The 19,327-nt window shown below is 38.9% G+C and overlaps 2 protein-coding genes across 3 annotated transcripts; one reads left to right on the top strand and one right to left on the bottom strand.

Moving 5' to 3' along the window:
- Positions 1-350: 350 nt before the first annotated feature.
- On the top strand, positions 351-8,347 carry LOC145491787 (N-acetylneuraminate lyase-like). The gene is made up of 12 exons (XM_081471048.1): positions 351-1,052; positions 2,062-2,108; positions 2,786-2,856; positions 3,950-4,037; positions 4,872-4,929; positions 5,304-5,379; positions 5,997-6,089; positions 6,320-6,465; positions 6,687-6,733; positions 7,063-7,147; positions 7,470-7,509; positions 7,636-8,347. The coding sequence occupies exons 1-12, from the start codon at positions 1,044-1,046 to the stop codon at positions 7,782-7,784; spliced, it is 909 nt and encodes a 302-aa protein (XP_081327174.1). The 5' UTR covers positions 351-1,043; the 3' UTR covers positions 7,785-8,347.
- Positions 8,348-8,439: 92 nt separating this feature from the next.
- Positions 8,440-19,236, bottom strand: LOC145491786 (ubiquitin-like-conjugating enzyme ATG3). 2 transcript variants are annotated; one of them, XM_081471045.1, is made up of 12 exons: positions 18,807-19,236; positions 18,663-18,704; positions 16,361-16,410; positions 15,517-15,590; positions 14,623-14,798; positions 14,048-14,123; positions 13,676-13,710; positions 13,307-13,468; positions 12,459-12,506; positions 11,391-11,467; positions 10,516-10,584; positions 8,440-10,088 (listed from the first exon to the last, which is right to left on the bottom strand). In XM_081471045.1, exons 1-12 carry the CDS (start codon positions 18,882-18,884, stop codon positions 10,007-10,009), a joined length of 969 nt encoding a protein of 322 aa, XP_081327171.1. In that variant the 5' UTR covers positions 18,885-19,236; the 3' UTR covers positions 8,440-10,006. The 2 variants fall into 2 exon arrangements, with proteins under 2 accessions (XP_081327171.1, XP_081327172.1); XM_081471046.1 differs by lacking the exon at positions 18,807-19,236 and having other exon boundaries at positions 15,772-16,410; positions 18,663-18,707.
- Between the last annotated feature and the right edge of the window lie 91 nt (positions 19,237-19,327).

The raw sequence follows: 19,327 nt of genomic DNA on the forward strand, positions 1-19,327 counted from the left end.
ACTCGTTAAACTCTCGCACTGTCACCAATTACTTCATTTTCTTTATTTAAATGCCAGCTCTGTCTAAATTACAAACACAGGTAGGCTGTCAAGCGTTGCTGCCAAATTTTTTACCTCCTCGCCAATCTCCACGCAGCCAGTGTGCGGTGCTGACCGCACTCATCTCTCTGTCACCCAGCTTTGGGACTTTCGAAGCCAGGACTAGTGGACTAGTGAGAACGCTTGTTTTGTAGCGTAGTATACCCACGCAGCAGGTACAAAATGATGCGACAAACTAAAAGATACTTTTATGGATAATACTCGTGAAAGCATTTGCATTCTGCTTTAGAGAGGATCGTACAGGAGGAGTCTCCGGCACGGTTCACGAACGGACAAAAAATAGAGGATCACGAATATAAAAATTTCGTTTTCCCGAATCACGAAAATAAGCAAGTAAGATACTCTTTAATAACCTGTTCTTACACTAGAAACAGTGTTTGAAGAAAGCAAAACCACAAATGGCTAACTCAAGGCTCCATATTGCAAATCGCATACCTAAGTCACTCTCGATAGACGACTCTAACCATTCGGAGGACTTGCGTCTCAAAATTACGTAGAATAGAGTGATAAAATCACGAATATCGGTTAATAATTCAGGTTCTTCACGGGTTACGCAAAACCTTCAGGTCACGAGTCACGAAGATTCACGTTTCACGGAAAATAAAATCAGCTAATCACGCATCACGAGAATAGCCAAGTACGACCCTCTTTAGAGCAATTATCAATTCAGTTTCGAAGTAATCACTAATCAGACAATTAATTAATTGGTTTTGGTCTTGGTTTTACTACGATTTAAAATTGGCTGAGTAGTCTAATTGGTAAGCAATTGGTTTGGTTTTGGTTTCACGACTTGAAAACCACCCCCTATCCCTGATTTCAATTTATTCAGCCACTGATTCGCTTGGTAGCCGAGCTTTTGCCTTACTCGCGTGCCACTCTCGTGACAACCTCCTTTTCACTTTCCTGCATTTTCTTTGCTCAGAATAGACGGGTTTTACAAAACCATGAAAAAGGTAAGTTTTCCTCGTTGTTTTTCGTGCTAGAGGTAAATCGTCAGGCGCGAAAAGCAACTGGCTACATGCTCTCAAATCCTTATGGCGGACGGTTTTGCCGCCCCTTTAGTAATATCCACTAAAGTTATGCTAGTGAACTTCAAGGTTTCAACAGATATGATCTCCACTTGTTTCTTTCTTCGTATAATCTAGTGGGTGAAAGATTATACACTATAGAATACCTCGTGATCAGGAGATGATTTGGGGGAAGTTAGGAGTAGAAAGGGGCCGGAGCCTGGTAGAATAGCGGGCGAGTGGGGTATGGGAGACGGGAGACGGGAGGGCCACATTTTACCAAACCTACGTTGCGCGCACGAGAAATTATCGAATGTTCGGGTATGTCTAGTAGAGGGGGTAGAGAGGAGGGGAAGTTAGTTTTAATTAGCACTGTAAAAGTGCCGTGGACAGTAGAGTACGGCACTCTTACTTGTCTATAAATGAATTATCAGTAATTTTTTTAAATTTAATTTAAAGTTGATGTCTCTATTTGATGGATACATTTCGTGTGACCATTCTTAAAATGTTGACAAGAGTATCAGTTTTATCTTTCAATCTCAAATATAATAAGCAGTTGGTCCTTTAATCTGTCATAGAAAGCTATATAATTTAGTGAACATTTTTTCCCCTGCCCTCTTCCAGGCCACTTTTTTGAACAAGAAAAAGAGTCATCTTCACATTGGGATCTGGTTCTAATAATTTTTAGGCAAGATGTCTTGCCTGCCCCCATGTTTTTTTTTTTTTTTCAGTACCACTGGATGTCACTGCTTAATAGAGATTAAAGGCAAATCAATGTCTGGTTAACAGTGCTAGCTATCTTCCTTTGGGCCTGTCAAATTTTCAGACTCAAAAGAAGATTGCTTTATTATTGATCAAATGTCTTTTGGAATGGCATCACAGTATATTATCCTTAAAAGTATAATATGTAGTTTCAAAATGCTAACTGCTGTCTTTCCTCATTGTCTTGTTATAGATAGAAGGATTACTTGCTGCAACACTAACTCCATTTTATAAGAATGGGTAAGCACTTTAATTTGTAATGTGATATTGGAAGACATTCTTTAATTTATAGCTTTTCTCCTAGCTTGCATTGTTCAGGGAATTAATGGATTATAATACTTTGAGTGTGTAGAACGGGACTGCATTAAGGCCCTATACAAATGCTATTATTTTATATTTTAAAAAATATTAAAAATTATATCCTTAAAAATTACGAGGTATCCCTTTATTAAGAATACACAGGAAGGTGAAAGGGCCAATGCGGTGGTCAACACAATGCATTGTTCCAGAAAATATCCATACCCCAGTCATGAAGCAGGTTTTTGGTTCAACTTCCCTCCCCCCTCCCCCTTCCTGCCACCTCTCTCTGGAAATTCCAGTATTTGTTTGCATAACTTGAAATCCTATTAGAATTTTAGCTTTTGAAACCCCTCTTCCCCTGGAATTTCCCTCCTTGGGGTGGGTTTGGAAATTTTCTTGAACCTTACCCAAAGCAGAATAACCCTGTTTGTTTATGAAAAGGTTGAGAATTGCAAAATTATAAAAGCTATAATTGCAATTTTAAAAGTTGCACTCTTATAGGTTGTACTCTAGCTGCTATTGCATTGTCATCTATATCTTAAGGCACAGTAAGCCAGGTAAATAAATACCTTTGTAAAACAATGATTTAATTTTAAAACATAACAATTTGTCACCAGGGAACTAAATTTAAGTGCAGTAGATGAATATGCTAGACACCTTGAAAAGGAGAACATTAAAGGATTATTTGGTAAGTCTCAGTTTAAAGAGAATCTATATTTTATAGTAATTTAGACTTCCACATACTCAGATCATGTTTATTATAAATAATCTAAACTAAAATGTATGGTTGCTGTTTATATAGTAATTTCATAACAGAAAGTTAATGATTAACTTGCAGATTATATCCACGGTAATAGATACTTTAAGGTTAGCTCTCTGACAGGATGAACAAAGCCACAAAAAAGTACAAGCCTGGAGTCTATAGAAGCATCTTTAAATAATAATTCATTTTGGAAACTTCCTTGGACTGTCTTAGTTTTCCATAAGCTGGGAAAAAGAGAGACATTTTAGAGTTTTGACAAAACAACTGTCTATCATATAATTTTCTATAATTTTTGGCTAAAAGATGTACGTCAGGTCTCAAACCAATGATAATAAGTGATAGTAATTGGACCGAGTGGAGTACAATTTAGGGGGTAATGGGGCAATTAATTTCAAACTTGGAGAAGTGTGCATTTAGAGGCTGATTTGAAATTACAAGCACAACTACTCCCTGAATTGTTAACGTCATGAGGTCCTGAGTTACTAATTAATGATATCAACAACAAGTCCAGGAGAACTTCTTCGGAGCAAAATGTGAATAGCACTTCCCACAAGTTTCAAACAATGTAGGAAATATTAAGAAGGAACCATTAGAGCATGTATAACTGATGTTCAAATTTGTCACTGGATAACTGTATTTGGACACCCACATAATTACCACCTATTATGTGACAAATCGGTGTACAGCAAACCAATCTCGATTAAGAATTTTGTTATACATACAATTATAATAATTATAATCATGATCATGCCTCTTAATTAGTTACTTAATGTACACTGTGAGTGGGGTATTTAGTGGGCTGCTTTTGTTCGTTTCTACGTGGAGTTACACATCTTACTAACCTCATCTTCTTGGTTTGTACTGTAACTTATGGATCCTTGTTTTTTCCCTTCAGTTTATGGCCTCAGAGCTTGATAGGCTTTGCACTGTAAATTGAAAGAGAAAATTTCCAGGCTGTAATCTGCAGGACACTGACCTCAAACTTGGGTAGTAAGAGGTATTTTATCTTTCTCAACAGTAACAGGAACATTTGGGGAAAGCACATTACTAACAGTGGAAGAGAGAAAGAAACTGGCAGAAAAATGGATTCAAACAGGAAAAGACAGGTTAAATCAAATCACTAACAGTATTTTTTTTTTCTTTCCACTTACAGTATTTGATGAACAGTAAATTTCGTCAAATTTACAGTTTCAATATCAGTACAATATCAAACAGACTTGTAATGCAATGTCAATGGACTAGCATCCCATCCAGGGGTAGGGGGGGAGTTGAAATTCTCCTAGTTGCTTCAAGGAAATCCAAGAGATTACAAGTGCCACCTTGATGGGCTAAGGCTCAAAATAATGCAGACTTTACCTTAGATTACCTTTGTCACGAAACATAATTCATCGTAGACAAGCAACTCTGACTTCAGTGAGTGTTGCAATCAAATTGATAAAATTAAAAAAAAATAAATACATTTGTTAAATGTTGAATATTTGTAGTGGTCAAATCACTTAACAAGCGACACCTAGCTACATGTAGTTCTCAGGCATGCTACTTAGACTGAAAGAAAAAATAATTCAAATAAACATAGTAGACTTAAAATTCCCAACTGTTGGGAGGCAGACCTGTTGGGTATTTACAACCATGACCAAGGAGTTGAACCAGTGTCTCCCAAAAAACACCTCCAGTTTAGTGGTCAGGGCAGAACTTGAACACGCGACCCCCGATTTCTGGTCTGGTGATCTAACCACTCAACCACATGCTGCCTCTACATAAATGCTAGCCAAAGACTGAGTGTCCACCTTGGCTTGCCCCACCCACTTATAGGTATGTTGGTATATACAGCCATAGCTATGCCCATTGGTGGAAAAAGAAAGTTTGAGAGTATGGTTTAACACAATGGCTCACCACAATCTCTGTGGCCTGAGAGCTTGACAAATTACATTTCCTTCCAGATTTGATCATATCATAATACAAGTTGGGACCTCCAACTTAAAGGATTCACAAGAGCTGGTAATTAACAGTTAACAATATATTAAATTACCGCATCAAAAACTACTTAGAGATATATTTTCAACAAATCAGTTTTAATCCTTTAGGAACTAGCTTTTGTTAGATAAGTTTTAAGAATACAAAATGCAACAACAAGTCAACAACAAAGAACAAACAAAAACAGAAACTTCATTTATACCCATAGTCATCCTCGGAGTCCCAGGGGCAGTTAGTGGGGGCGGGGAAGTCTAAACGGGCGAAGAAAAATGCCTGGGTCTCCGAGGATGACCCGTAGTAAAATGTTTGCAAATAGACCAAATAAGTAAAGAGAAAAGAGAATTTTACTTTACTTTTACTAACTGAATTTTGTCGATTTGTTTTTAATACTTTTAAAGGCAAGACATGCTGAAGATACAGGTGCGACAGCAATTGGTTTAATGGCCACAAGCTACTTTTCTCCAAAGTCTGTAGGTGTGTATTCATTTCCTCCTCATAAAGTAACACGACACATTCTGAAAGGATTCCGTTTGTCCCTAGTTGCAAGTTGATGCGGAATAAAAAAATATGCAAGTATGGAATCTCGTTTAACCTGTCAGAGCAAATATCGGTAAAATACTGAAACAAACGAAGCAGAATTGGTTGACTTCGAAATGTTCGTCTCAGTCGCTTTACAAACGGAACAGTGAAGATACAACACGCATATACATAGACGTTTTCCCGCGCTTTTAGCAGGGACATCTTCAAGTCTTTCTTCAAGCCTGGATTTGCTCCTGATTGATTAAAATTACAGTATGTGTTCTCTGATTGGTCAACGCAGGGCAATAGAGCCCAACAGAAACAAGTCAAAGAGTCAGTCAAAGGTACCCTCCATTATGCCACATTTCCGGGGATCGGTCGGACCGAAGTTTGTCGTTCCACTTTGTCAAGTTACCGATTCGTTCCCCTACTCCTCTTCAGTAGATTTCACTCATTCGGCTAGAGTAATTGCTTTGATTTGGTTTTACGACCCTCAGTTGAAAACCCATCTAAAGTCAGTCGAAGATCGCTATTGTAGTAAAAAGTACATTTATTTTCTTTCTTTTCCACAGATGACCTTGTCGAATATGTTCGTCTTGTGGCGGAATGTGCACCAAACACTCCGCTGTTTTACTATCATATCCCAGCTTGGACATATATTCCATGTAGGTGAAGAACTTGTGAGTCAGTCTGCAATGTAATGTGAATTTGTAACAAACAAACAAACAAACAAACTAGTAAGCTTAAGTCTTGAGAACATTTGGACAGTGTATCGTTGAAAACGAGGCGTGCATTGGTGTGTGTTGGGAAGTGGAGTGGGGGGACATAATCCGAGAGAGAGGGGGGAGGTCACACAGTTATCCAATGTTTTAACTCAGTTTTGTTGTCATCACAGTTTTAATGGAAGACTTTTTGGAAGCTGCAATGCCCAAGATTCCAACGTTAGCGGGATTGAAGTTCACAAGTATTGACTTGTTTGACTTGGGCCGCTGCCTTGTTCTCGGCGAGGAAAAGATTCAGATTCTCTTTGGAGGTGACGAGGTTGGTAGCGAAGGCTTACGCCTAGTGGAAGAGCGCTAAATTAAGTCATCACAAGATAGGAACCTGAAATAACGGCGATGATGGGTATGCCATGTCAAAGAGGCACTCTCACGGGCGTTACTGCTTTTTAAGTCAAAACAGTACTAAAATTATGATGAAGTGTGGACAAAGTAAGGAGAATTTTGGTTTTGAACCAAGGGCTTATCTTTTGTTTTCTGTAGATTCTCGTAAGCGCTTTAGCTATGGGGGCTCGTGCTACCATTGGAGGGTAAGCAAACTTTATCATTCGTTTCTTTTGCTCAATTTCACCGTCTTATTTTACGTAATAAGCTGAAAAATGTGGAATTTGCGGGAAGAAAACATAACAGAACATAATTAACTGATGGCAAGCTTGACAGAAATGCGAGCTCGCAGATAAACTCAATCGGTGGTTGAGTTCGTCTGTGCCTCTGGTTTTGGCTTGTAGATTGTTCCACTGACCAATTCTGTTCTGATCTTTCTTTACCTCGATAAACTATTGGTTCACGGTTTCGTGTAATTTGGTGACTTCAAACATTGCAAAAAGTAATTTTCTGGTTTCTTTTGTTTTTGTTTTAGAACGTATAGCTTCGCTGGGAAGTTGCACAGTCGAATTATAGATGCCTTTAACAAAGGAGATATCGAAACAGCAAGAACAGAACAGGTATTTAATCGCTCTAAGGGTTATCATTGTTCGTGTTGTAGTTAAATTTGTCTCAGTACTAATATATTGTGTACAACGACTAAACCCGATTTCAAGAAAAACCATTCCCGTAAATAGAACAGAGAACTTGTTAGAAGTTGCATCAGTTTGGGGGTAGCGAATAAAAATCCATCCAGTGGCAGAAAGAAGGATTTGAACCAGGGGCCTCGGGAATAAAAATCCGACGCCCTAAATTAAACCACTAGGTCACGCCACCATGGCATCCTGTTCAATACTTTAGTCATCCATGATAAGCTTGCTGTTCTTTTGTTCTCACATTTAGTATCGATCTCAAGCCATGATCAAACTTTTCATTAAATACGGTATGTAAAGTGATGGAGTGCTTTGACAATAATGTGTGCAGTTTGATGACTAACTTGAACTTTTTAACTGAAAAGCAGGCACAGTTTAGTGTGTACTACATGACGGTTTTTTCTCTGTACTTCCAGGAGGCCATCCGGGCGTCGCGAAAGCCATCATGAGATTTCTTGGCTTGGACCTAGGGCCTGCTCGTTCACCTCTTTCGCAGTTAAGCGAGAGCGTGGAAGCAGGATTAAGGGAAGAATTAGACGGTATTGGATTTTTTACTTGGCGTTAAAAGAAAATAAACGCGTCAATTTTACTACGAGGCGCGAAGTAATTTTTATTCTCGTAGTTAAAGTTTTATGGTGTGAAAATTTTAAATTAACGTGTTAACAGAGAAAATTATAAGTTAATATATTGTGGCAGAACTATGTAGCTGAGTAAGGACTGGAACATTTCATAGGAATGTTAGACATGCCGTGAAAACAGTTACAGGCTTTGCCTAGCAGAGTTTTGTTCAAATAGCCAACACAGCTTTTTTTTAACACGTCCATACAGAGAAAAAAAAAAAAAAAATTGACGAAAGGTTTAGCAAGAAAAATACGTTTAGAAAACAAATAACTCTGTGAGAGCTTATTCATTTAACTTACATAGTGAAGCAACTATTTTCTTCTTGAAATAGCCAAAAATATTGTTTCAACACAACAGAAGTGTTAAGGTAAATCTAACAAGGGGAGAACCTCGTTAAAGCGGACACCAAAGAGACAGACAAGAGTGTCCGTAACGCAGAGGTGTTGGTATTAGGTTCGACCAGAAGCATATTACCTAGGTGATATGCTTCTGGTTCGACTGAACCAAATTCTTAGTTCTTTGTAATTTTTTCCTTTCCAATAATCGTTGACGCATTTAATAATATCGGGTTGAAATGACTGCTCAGGACAACAATTGCATCATTTTGACAACAGTTTTATTAAAATATATCGATTTCCACAACACCCTCGTGTCTATATCTCCTACGTCTATGATAGAATTCCAGTATTACAATGAAGTATGTTACATCATTGACTTTTATCATAAGCACATTATTCAAGAACGAACATCCAGCCCATAATAATAAACATCTATGTACTAATTAAAGGTTGTACAGGTTAGTTCCAGCACCCCTTCAGTGCACACAACTTATGCTGCCTCGTCTCCAGGCTCGGGGAGTGCGGAGCTTGATGGCAAGTAGGCAAAACGCTTTTCTTCTCTATGTCCGTCCCAGAACTCCACGCCCACCGCGTAAAGCGAAGAGAGGGGCCAGGGAGTGGACCTAGTGCATGGTGATATGGAAACATCTAACTGTAATCTTATCGAAGTGAAATTCACGAAATATAAACGACATTTTTCTAGGCATAATTATTTTCTTAGATAATTTTTCTATATTTAATCTCTCGAATATTAAAAAAAGGATCGCATCTTTGTGAAAAGTAAGTGCAACACACATTGTAAAAGAAGGATTAATTAAAAGAATTGCTTTCCTAACCTGTATTTTAATTTTTTATTATTATTTAATCGTTATTTGCACTAACCTCTACCACTAACCAGAGGCTTTTTCGTGTTAGGATGACTCGGCATCACTGGTCTGAACCCCCTCCCCCTCCCCTCTGTGCAAAAAAAGCCTCTGTCACCCGGCAGTAATAGGTAGCCATTTATCAAGAGAGAAAAACCTGAGTAAATAAAGCGAATTATTTAGGACTCGAGTGTCTCTTAGTTAATCATTTCTTTACACCTGAATGGATTAAAGAAGCTCAGTCACGGAATTTTGAGTTATTATGGCCACGTACAAAATTTCCATACAAATTAAAGGAAATTTGAAAATAGTAGTTTATAAAAAAAAGAAGAAGAAGAAGAACACTTACAATAATAAACCATAAAGGAACAAGGATGATTAAGGATGGAGATTTATACGGATTACAAACGAAGAACATGAGAAATTTGGGCTCAACTTTTCGAGATGCGGAAACGGTGACGTAGCTCCTTTAATTTGGATTTCTTGCCGAGAGAGAACTATGATCGTTTAAGTCACTACAAGTACAAACCGACCACAAGGAAAAGCAAGAGGGAACATCCAAGCACACCATGAAAAGCGACAAACAATGGCAAGTGTAGGAAAATTTGAATTTGATTTCACATTTCGTATCTAGTCTGACTTAAAACTCCATTGTAACGGTAAATATTAGTCAGTTACACGACTACTTTCAAACCTTGCGGAAGATAAGCTCTATTTAAGACATTAATAGGCCGCTTTACAGTTGTGTGCTCGGTTACCTGGTCTATGAATGTAAGCGAGGCTGGAGTTGACCTTGCTTTGATACAGACCTCTGCTCTTCTCATTTAAATGCAAACTAGTTAGCATCAGAACACCTTGATTTGCATCAAAACAAGGTCAGCTCCAGCCTCGCTGCCATTCAAAGGCCAGGTCACTGAACCGACAACTGTAAAATGGTCTATTACGATTTCAAGGCGCGCTGACCATCACATTGTAAAGTGTCGGGTGTAGTCGTATTCTATCGTAGGTATAACAGCCTGAACAAATTTGAGAAAGATGAGTAAGTACCTAAAAAAAACGTCAAGGAAAATGTTATACAATAGTCTGAATACACGTAGAATTAGAAGCTAGCCTCTTCCAGGCGTTCAGTTAGATGGGGCGCAGCGCAAAAAATGGCCCATGGAAAAATAGGGGAGAAGCGTAGCGCTCCTCGCACCAAGCCTCTCTCTCCTTTATTTCGCTAAGCCGTTTTCTGCGCTGTGCCCCAACTAAATGGTGAAGACTTTGCAGGGGTCATAGGTTCGAATCCCGTTCTAGCCTGATATTGTAGGCCTGCTTGAGATAAAATGTAACTCGAGAAAATCTTATTCCCTCGTTGCCTCTGATTTTGTCTTCACGTGTCGAAATAACACATGGTTGTTTCTCATAACGCGCGATCACGTTATCATAACGCCTAATCGTCACGCACGATCACGATAACGATCTTAAAGGATACACATGAACACCAAGCTCTCCTCCGCCGTCAGCTACTGTTTGGATAATCTTCTTCATTACGTCTGCGTGCCTGCCAATAGAAAACAACCAAGTGACTGATGGGATTATCCACTGTTAAAGATCTCCCAAGCGTACATTACTTTCTGCAATGTTTGATGGTATTACAATTTTTCTTGATTAATTCTCTCAATCTTGCCACGACTGAAAATAAAATCATACACTAAAAAAGGCCTTCATCAAGCTTAAGTGCCAAAAATAGTCCTGAAAACCCGCCTGAAGATTTCCGATTTCCAATAATTGCCGACAAGGGACTAAAAGTCAGAAGCCTAAACTTTTTCTTATTTCAAGCAAAAAATCAAAACTTTCCTTCAAGGATAACGCCTGCAAAATGTTGGTCTATCATTAAAAAATGATGAGATAACGTGTGTTTGCAACCCAACGTATTGGGTGTTCTCTGAAATAAAAAAGGCCTCGATTAAAACTAAATTCTCTCAAGGAGGATAATTCAATTAACCATTTTTTTTCAAGGACACGGTAACGAGTCCTACAATCTGATTGGTTCTTAGTGCGATCCGGACAGTCACGTTAAAGAGCGCGCGATGCGTGTGTGGAAAAGGTCAACAATTTTGAAAGTGACTTGAGGGTGTGAGGAAAAAATAAATAAGTTATTTACCGGCTCAGAGTCGGTCCGTATAGTGAAAAACTGTGACCTCGCACTTGAAAATACAACCTTTGGCCTGCAGCATTTTCCAGACCTCGGTCACAATTTTACATTATATGTACTCCCAGCTGGTAAATAAAATTTATATGTATGTGCTAAAACAACATGGAGAATTATGATGTCGATCGCGAGACCTCACAATGATAATGACTCACCTACAAGGATGAACAGACGCCATAGTCATAGGCAAGTGAGGATGGGCTTCTACTGTTACAGTCTTTTTAGCGTGATCCTTGAACATAAACAACATTGTGTCAACACTGTCAACCTTGCAAGTGAATATATGAAAGAACACATATTTGAACTGCGGAGAAAGATACGAAGATATGTACTGCGATGATCAATCATATCTTCATATTGTCAACCTTGATGCAGTCTGTACCTTGGTGCAGTACAATCAGGTGTGGAGAATCAATTAATCAAGTATTGTGTTAGGCACATTGTTAACTTTGTGCATCATAAAATCTTGAAGGAGCGCATACACAGTATTTTGAGTTATTTTGGTTACGTTCAAAATTACCTTTAAATTGAAGGAAACATGAAAATAGTAGTTTACTTAGATAGAAAAACACCGAAGAGATAATAATAAACCGTAAAGGAACAAGGATGGTCAAGGATGGAGAAGATTAACACTGATTACAAATGACGAACTCGAAAAATTTAGGCTTAACTTTTCAAGATGCATAAACCGTGACAGCTCCTTTAACTTTTTCTAGGGAACCTCAAAATCTCGGGGGAGGGGACTCTCATGCAAAAAGGTCGGGAACCCCTCGGAAAATTTGAATTAAACCCCTGACGGAAACCAATCTGGGTGTGGTTTGAGCTTTGTTAGACACCTTAAAGATACCACTTTAAAAAGAGGACATGATTCCTGCAGTACAACCCATGAAGATGCCTGCTTTTACCTCTATTTTGAAAGGAAAAAGCAGTGAAACTATAAACCACCTAAATGGCCATAAATCGGCCTAACAAACTCACGAGAAACAAGGAAATACTGACACCTGAAATAAAATGAGCTAGTATATTTTTGTTCAATACTCGTTCATATTTTTCAGTTCAAGAGTAGAACTGTTTTTCCCATACAAATCCTTACCAGAGTTAAAACTCTTGTGTAACCTCACAACTGTTTGTACATGCAAACCCATTATCTGAGCTTCGGCTACCTGTGTTGTACATTAATGCAGTCTACAGGGAATATTATATTTAAAATAGAACATTTTTACCTGACTCATGTCCTCATACATCTCTTCCACAGTAAGTGGCTTTCGGTTCTGCAAAAGACACATTCAGCAAATAAAAGTCACTGACTGAAAGACTTTTCAACAACAATACAACTGCTGATGGAGGGTTGTCTAGTCCTGGGATTTTCGATAAGTCAGACAAGTAAAATGATAGAATATACAATGTTGCCTGGTATGGGTACAAAGAAAATAAGTTTTCCAGCCTGCTCCTCAGTTGCTTAAGGTGTTGCCCAATGCAGGGATACCCTCCAGAATTAAATTCGCCAGTCCCCAGGGGAGGGGTTGGGGGTTGGGGGTTGCAGTCCTGTCTTTGTGCAGAACTTTTTTGCTATTTGTTTGACTCTTCATAAAAATGATAGAATGTGTTATATAATTATGTAGTTGTTTCACTTCCACCAATAGAATGATTGCCAAGTGGCTGAGAAATAAAGTAAACTCCAGATTTTATATCATGCCTTCAAAAATGCTTTTCAAATGTCAGGAATGCTGGAAATGGTGTTTTAGAGGGTAAAATCAGGTTCGAAATTTCCAGGGAGGATTCCTTGACCCCTCTAGAAGCTGAAGGCTGATGGCATTAAAAGTCATTAAGGTGTACAATCCCCCTTTCAGGAATTCCTGAATCTGTCCCTGAACCCATTTATATACCTCAGTGGGGAGAGGCAAAGTGAGAGGCAAGTCTCTTGCCAAAGAACACAACACAATAATGCACCTAGCAGTGGCATCCAGACCACTTGATCCAGAGTACAGTGTGGTAACCATTTAGCCACTGCACCTTAATCCACTTATCATTTGAAAGGCTAGTAATTAAAATTAACTAAAAGCATTCCTACCTCATTGTAGCCAAACAGCCATAATCTTGGTGTCTGATAGTATTTATCATATGTGATGTACATGTCGTAAGTTCTTGTTTGCAGAATTCCACCGGAAGCGCTCGCATCTACTGCACTCTCCCCTGACTCAGTTTTTGAAGTTGGTTGGATTGATAGGGTGGCCTACAACATTCAATAACATTTGATATACCTAGTATACATGTAATCATGTGACCCAACATTCACGTACCTCAATAACTGTAAGCCCAGAAAATAGATACTAAAATCATAACAAGGACTTAATGCAGTCAGGACTTATTGAGGAGCTTTTACTCATGTTCTGAACACTTTCCAAACAAGAATACCAGCTTTACGATGAATTCAAAATACCTCATCACTCTCCAACATTCCACTTTCTTCAAAAGCTGAAAACAAAAAACAAGAAAAACTATATTTTAACCATATAACTATGCTTAATAGCAATTTAGGTTAAAATCAAAGTCTGCTCCAATCCAGAGGGGAAATGCCATAGAGATTAAATGGAGACACTCCCAATATTACTGCTTTGCTAAGAACTTGACACAATGACATTAGCCAGCCTATGCGGCCTGGCTAAAACTTGGCCTGTGAACATTATGCACAAGCTGGGAAAATTTGCTGGTATAATTTGTCAAGGCCACATGCATCTTCCAACCACGGGTGTATGGCTCTGATAATCATAGATATCAGTAACCGATAAGAAATATCTAAAAGGGGTGATACCTTCCATATCCACTGCCTCTTCTTCATCATCTTCCTCCTCTTCATCATTTTCTGCAGGTGCTATGTCTTTTGTGGTCTGTGTAAATAATACAAATAAATGAGAGCATGTTTTTACGTCTGTTCTGAATATAAATTGTAGGATTTTTCTATGATAGCAGGGTTGTCATTAAAGGCAGTAACCATTAGCACCTGTTACAGCTAAGAATGACTGTCACAGAGGCCTTGATGTTACAAGGGAATATGCCTGTTGTTAGACAGGCATAATTCACCCACGAGGGAACACGTTAGTTGCAGGTGTTCAGAGCAAGGTAACAGGTAACTCAAATGTAATCTTAATATGACAGTACAAAACTTATACATCTCTATTGATCTTAGCAAATATTTTATAAATCTTAGCAAAATGTTTGATGCAGGAGGGCAACTGGTTTTCACAGGTGGGCAAAACTATTTGAACTGAACTTCTTTAAAAGGAAAGCCTTCTGCTAGCAAACCAAGTGGGCAAAATCATCCTTGCAGCTGGTCAAATTGCATGGTGTCAAGCCCTTGATGAAACCCCCTGACATACAGGCAAATACCTTGTCAGATTCAAGCGTCATCTCTGCAAATGATTCCTGGGCACCAGTCACAGCCTGCTCGCCACTTGGGTCAACATGGTGATGAGTGTCCACCCACCCACCATCTTCATCAGGTTCAACAATGGCCTCATTTTCTTCTTGATGTTCCATTTCCTTGCACCGCTTGTAGCATGGAACTACATGTTAGAAACAAAACACACTGAATACTCACAACAGGAGAATGCCATTAAATTACACAATTTTCAGTTTTATTTTATCTGCATTACTACACAACTACCTGGTATAATTTTAGATATTTTAACAACTGTGTCCTGTCTAGTGCTTTGGTAGCTACTTAGAAACCAGTAGTGACTGATACATTTGGTAGGTTGATTGATTGATTGATTGATTGACTGACTGACTGACTGACTGGTGGACGGATGGACGGAAGGACAGACGGATGGGTGGATTGATTGAGTGAGTGAATGATTGTTTGATTGATAAATTTTGTTTTCAAGATTAATTAGGCAAATTAGCTGTTGTTGCAAATTTAGGAAACTGGTGTTTCCAAGTAATTGCCCCTTAATTAGATTGCAGTGAAGAATTGTTGGCTGCAGGCACAGGTCGTAGTTATATATGATTGTATTACTGGTTGCAGGATACATAATGATGGAAAACACTTTTCTATAAGTATTGATGGAAAATTCATCCTAATCATGAGAAGTGTACATAGATCTCATGAAAGGAAATATAATGTTTTGGGGTTATTAATGTAGCCTTTACGAACTATAAGACCAGGAGTTTGAAATATTTGGAAACATGATTAGAAGCAACTTTGAGAAGTGATAAGGTTAAGGTTGAATCCAAGATATACACTGTACAGGGTGAATATTTAAGCTTGGAGCCCAAACATACCATTTTTTGTATACAAGAACTGCTTGTCTGCTGGGAGATAACTCTTTATTTTGCTTTCATCTGGACCTGTGTCCCTGAAAAAAAAGACAGGGTCAAAGGAGCAATCTACAGTGCAGAGAACCTGTCCAATGGAAATCTAAGGAAGGCGAGGTAGTTAGACAGATGGGGTAACAGTCTCATTCCCAGAGCTGCCTGTCTCTATGTCCAAGCTTGGTGTCCAAGTACGATTCTTGCTGGGCACTAATGTGAACACACCTTTTTTCCAAGTACTTCACCAGAATTTGGGCACAGTGCCCATGCCTGGGTACAAGGTCTTGATCTTGTCCTTGGGCTCTAGATGGTACTTTGATACTTGGAGTATCGGTGTCTGAATGCATTTACTATTTTGTGCCGATGCCCAGGCACCAGTGCCCAAGCACCAAGTGTGGACATAACTTTAGCCAGTTGGACCTTGGCTTGAGGAAAAGGTGACTCTGGAGACACATGATTTGGTAAAATAAGATCCTTAGACTAAGATTTTCATTAACTCATTGTTGGTTTCCTTCTCAGCTTGATTATCAGCTGGACCCTAAAGAGTGGTGGAAATCGAGCCTGGTTCCCTTTCCAAAAATATCACAATCTGATTGCTACCTAAAACTGTTCAAACACAGCAGCTACAAACCTTCAGGAAGTTAAAAACTGGCTCACTGGGAAAATGTTTAGGTGAGTCCACCATAACAAAACATATTTAAATGCCACATCCAGTGAGAACTTTACTTCAGTTTTAAATTCCCCTTATGGAATCCCTTAAGGTCTGTAAGCACTGTAATCAAAGGGTTTTAGTCAATGATAAACCAATACAAACCATTTCCACGTTGGACAATGATGTACTAAATGATCACCAGCTGCAACAAACTGTGAATCAAATGCACAAAAATAATTAATCCAAAAAAAACAACTTGGATAAAGACAGTAACAAGTGCAGTAATGAACTAAAACTGCTAAGGTCTCAAGCAAGGTAATGGTTTTAGTATTACTTCATATGGAGAGGGGAGGGTATGGTGAAGGGCATGGTTTTCACGCAATGTTAAGTCTGGGACAGGGTACTGAAATCAGACAGTTTTGGTCTAGAATAGAGTATAATTTACCAGAAAATGGCCAAGTTAGTCTAGAACAATATTCTTCTCCAGCAGTTCTAGAATAGAAATTGAAATTCAGAAGCGACTTTGAAAGATATTGGTTTAATTAGCGTATGCTAGACTATGATGATGATAAAGTTTCTGCACTGAAAATAGCTAGTCAGGGATGGGGTAGGGGTTTTTGGTGCCTAGTCTAGACTATGGATGCAAAATCAAACTTATCAAGGTCTAGTATAGGGTAAGGGTTTCAGTGTGCCAGCGACAGACCCCCCTACCAAAAGACTTACAGAGTACTTCCTCAGGCTTCATACTGAAGTTGTCAGCTGTTTTAGACCAAACCCGAAGTTGGCGCATAATTGAAGGGGTGCATAGAAAAAGACCCTAAGTGACATCTGATAGACGGCAAGATTCTCCTAGCAAATTGCTTTTCACTTCCTCCTACAGGAAAGGAGAATTTGACATGAGATCAAGAGTCACTTAGGACTTTTTTTCTATGTACCCCTTTAATTATGCTGTGGTCCACTGGTCCAGACTAGATTGATGGTTCATTGGTTCAAGTGCTTTACTTTAGTTTCTGTAGCATGCAGTGACAAAAAGTATCCTTACTCTTCCCTGGATGGGATGTTAGTCCCTTGGACCATAATTAATTACATCCACACTTTCCCTCCCAAGGCCCTCCTCCCCCATCCATTAACTCCATCAGTCACTTATAACCCCTCAAGAACTCCTTAATGGCTTTGCAAGCATTTCTCATCTGCCCTTCCCACTCAAGTTGAATACACTGAAATTGCCTTCTGAAGAACTCCACATAACCCTGCAGGGCCGTGATGTCATCCCTGGTCCTCAACAGCTGCATACAGAATTTCTTGTGCAATGGTCCATTTAACAAATTGAAGTCAGTTTCTCATGCACCTGTCTTGTTATTGATCATGAATTTCATCATCACATAGTCACATAAGCAGTGGATCCACGACGCAAAACTCATCGTCAATAACAGGACAGATGCATGAAAAACTAACATCAAGTTGTGTTTTACAATAACAAATTGTCAAATTGTCCACTCTCGCTCGTTGTTGCATCGCATAAATTATAAATTCATGTGTCTGTCTGCTTATTGACAATGAAAATTAGCCACTGAGCACGTAAGAATTTCTACAGTTATCATAAAATTTAGGTTAATCCCCAGCTTTTTGTCAGGTTGCTACAACCTTAGGCCATTCAATGTTACATCCCCCTGCTTCTCTCTCTCTCTCCCCTCCCACCCTCCACTGACTGTAGTGGAATGACATGGGACAATATCGTCACCTGATCAATCACGTGATCAAAAGCAAAAGGGAAGATGTCAAGCAAATGAACCAGTCATGTTAGCACTCTCTAAATTAGTCTTAAGTTACAAATTCCTCACAATACGTCTACAGTGTACATGATGATAATAATTATTATGTTTCCTAAAGGGGCTAAGAAAGTAATTTCTAAGGGGTTAACTCTGTCTGTGTTACTTAAGTATTTCGGAGTAAGTTTAGAAGGAAACTGAGGGAGTGAAGAAAAATCAGGTTATTTTTGGTGGGGGCGGAGGGGGGGACACATTGCTTTGTGACTCATCTTGTCCACTGGGAGAGGGGATGGTAAAATGGAAAGGCCACAGTTTGCAAGGAAGCATTTAAGCTTATATTCCTGGCTGGAAAGAAGCACTGTAGGATAGTAGTTATTACACTTATTTCGATCTGATAGCTGCGTAGTGGAATAACTAAAACATGATTTATACTTTATACTTTATCCAGGATCGCCAATTATTGGATTATTAGATCGTGTCACGAAACGAATACTATTTCGTTTTGGTTTCGTATAAGCACCGCTACAAGCACTCAAAAGTGAAATAACATGTCCTAAGATCAGAAATAACAATTGCAAAATTAAAAAGAGTAAACGAAACTCAACTATAGCTATGAGCTAAGTTCAAACCCCAGAGCTGAGCAAAGTTCAAATCCACTGTGAGAAAATAGCGTATAGAAATACCTATAAACATACCTCTTCCGGTGTAATCACACCAGTTTCCTGAAACTTCGATTCCTGTATACAACGCAGGAAAATGAAATCCATTTACGCGGCAAATCTACAAATAGTATAAAACAGGAACTTCCCTTCGCGTTTATCAACAGGGGTATACACTACCTTCAAAACCGGAGTTAAGTATTCCGCGACTCCAAGGGCAGTTCCCTTCATCTTATTTATAACGTCTTGCATCGCCATAATGAAGATCTGGTCTACAATATATTTCTTTCCGTGCAGTAAATCGCAGGACAACTCCAACGTCCTCCACTCGAAAGGACGCAATTGACTGCTACAGACGGCGAAGACAAAAACTGTGCATATGTTTAAAAGTACGTCCGCTGAGCAGTTTAGTTCCGAGGAGCGCGTCACACAACATCCAGATATCACTAGAGTCACGCACAGGGTCACGCATGGCAAACAACCGTCTGTTCAAAAGAGTTTCACCTGAGAGATTTCTTTTTGATATTTTTTTCTCTTTTTGCGTCCCCGTTTCCAACGTCCCCTTCTTTCCATTGAATAATTTAGATTTTGACCCCCCCCCCCCATTTTTTCTGGGTGTTATTACTTTACATTCTGCCCGCTCATTCCGTTTAATGTTTATTTACTCATTTATTTATTTATTTATTTACTTATTTTCATTC

The sequence above is a fragment of the Orbicella franksi genome, chromosome 7 (assembly GCF_964199315.1).
Source record: "Orbicella franksi chromosome 7, jaOrbFran1.1, whole genome shotgun sequence".
Lineage (NCBI taxonomy): Eukaryota > Metazoa > Cnidaria > Anthozoa > Scleractinia > Merulinidae > Orbicella > Orbicella franksi.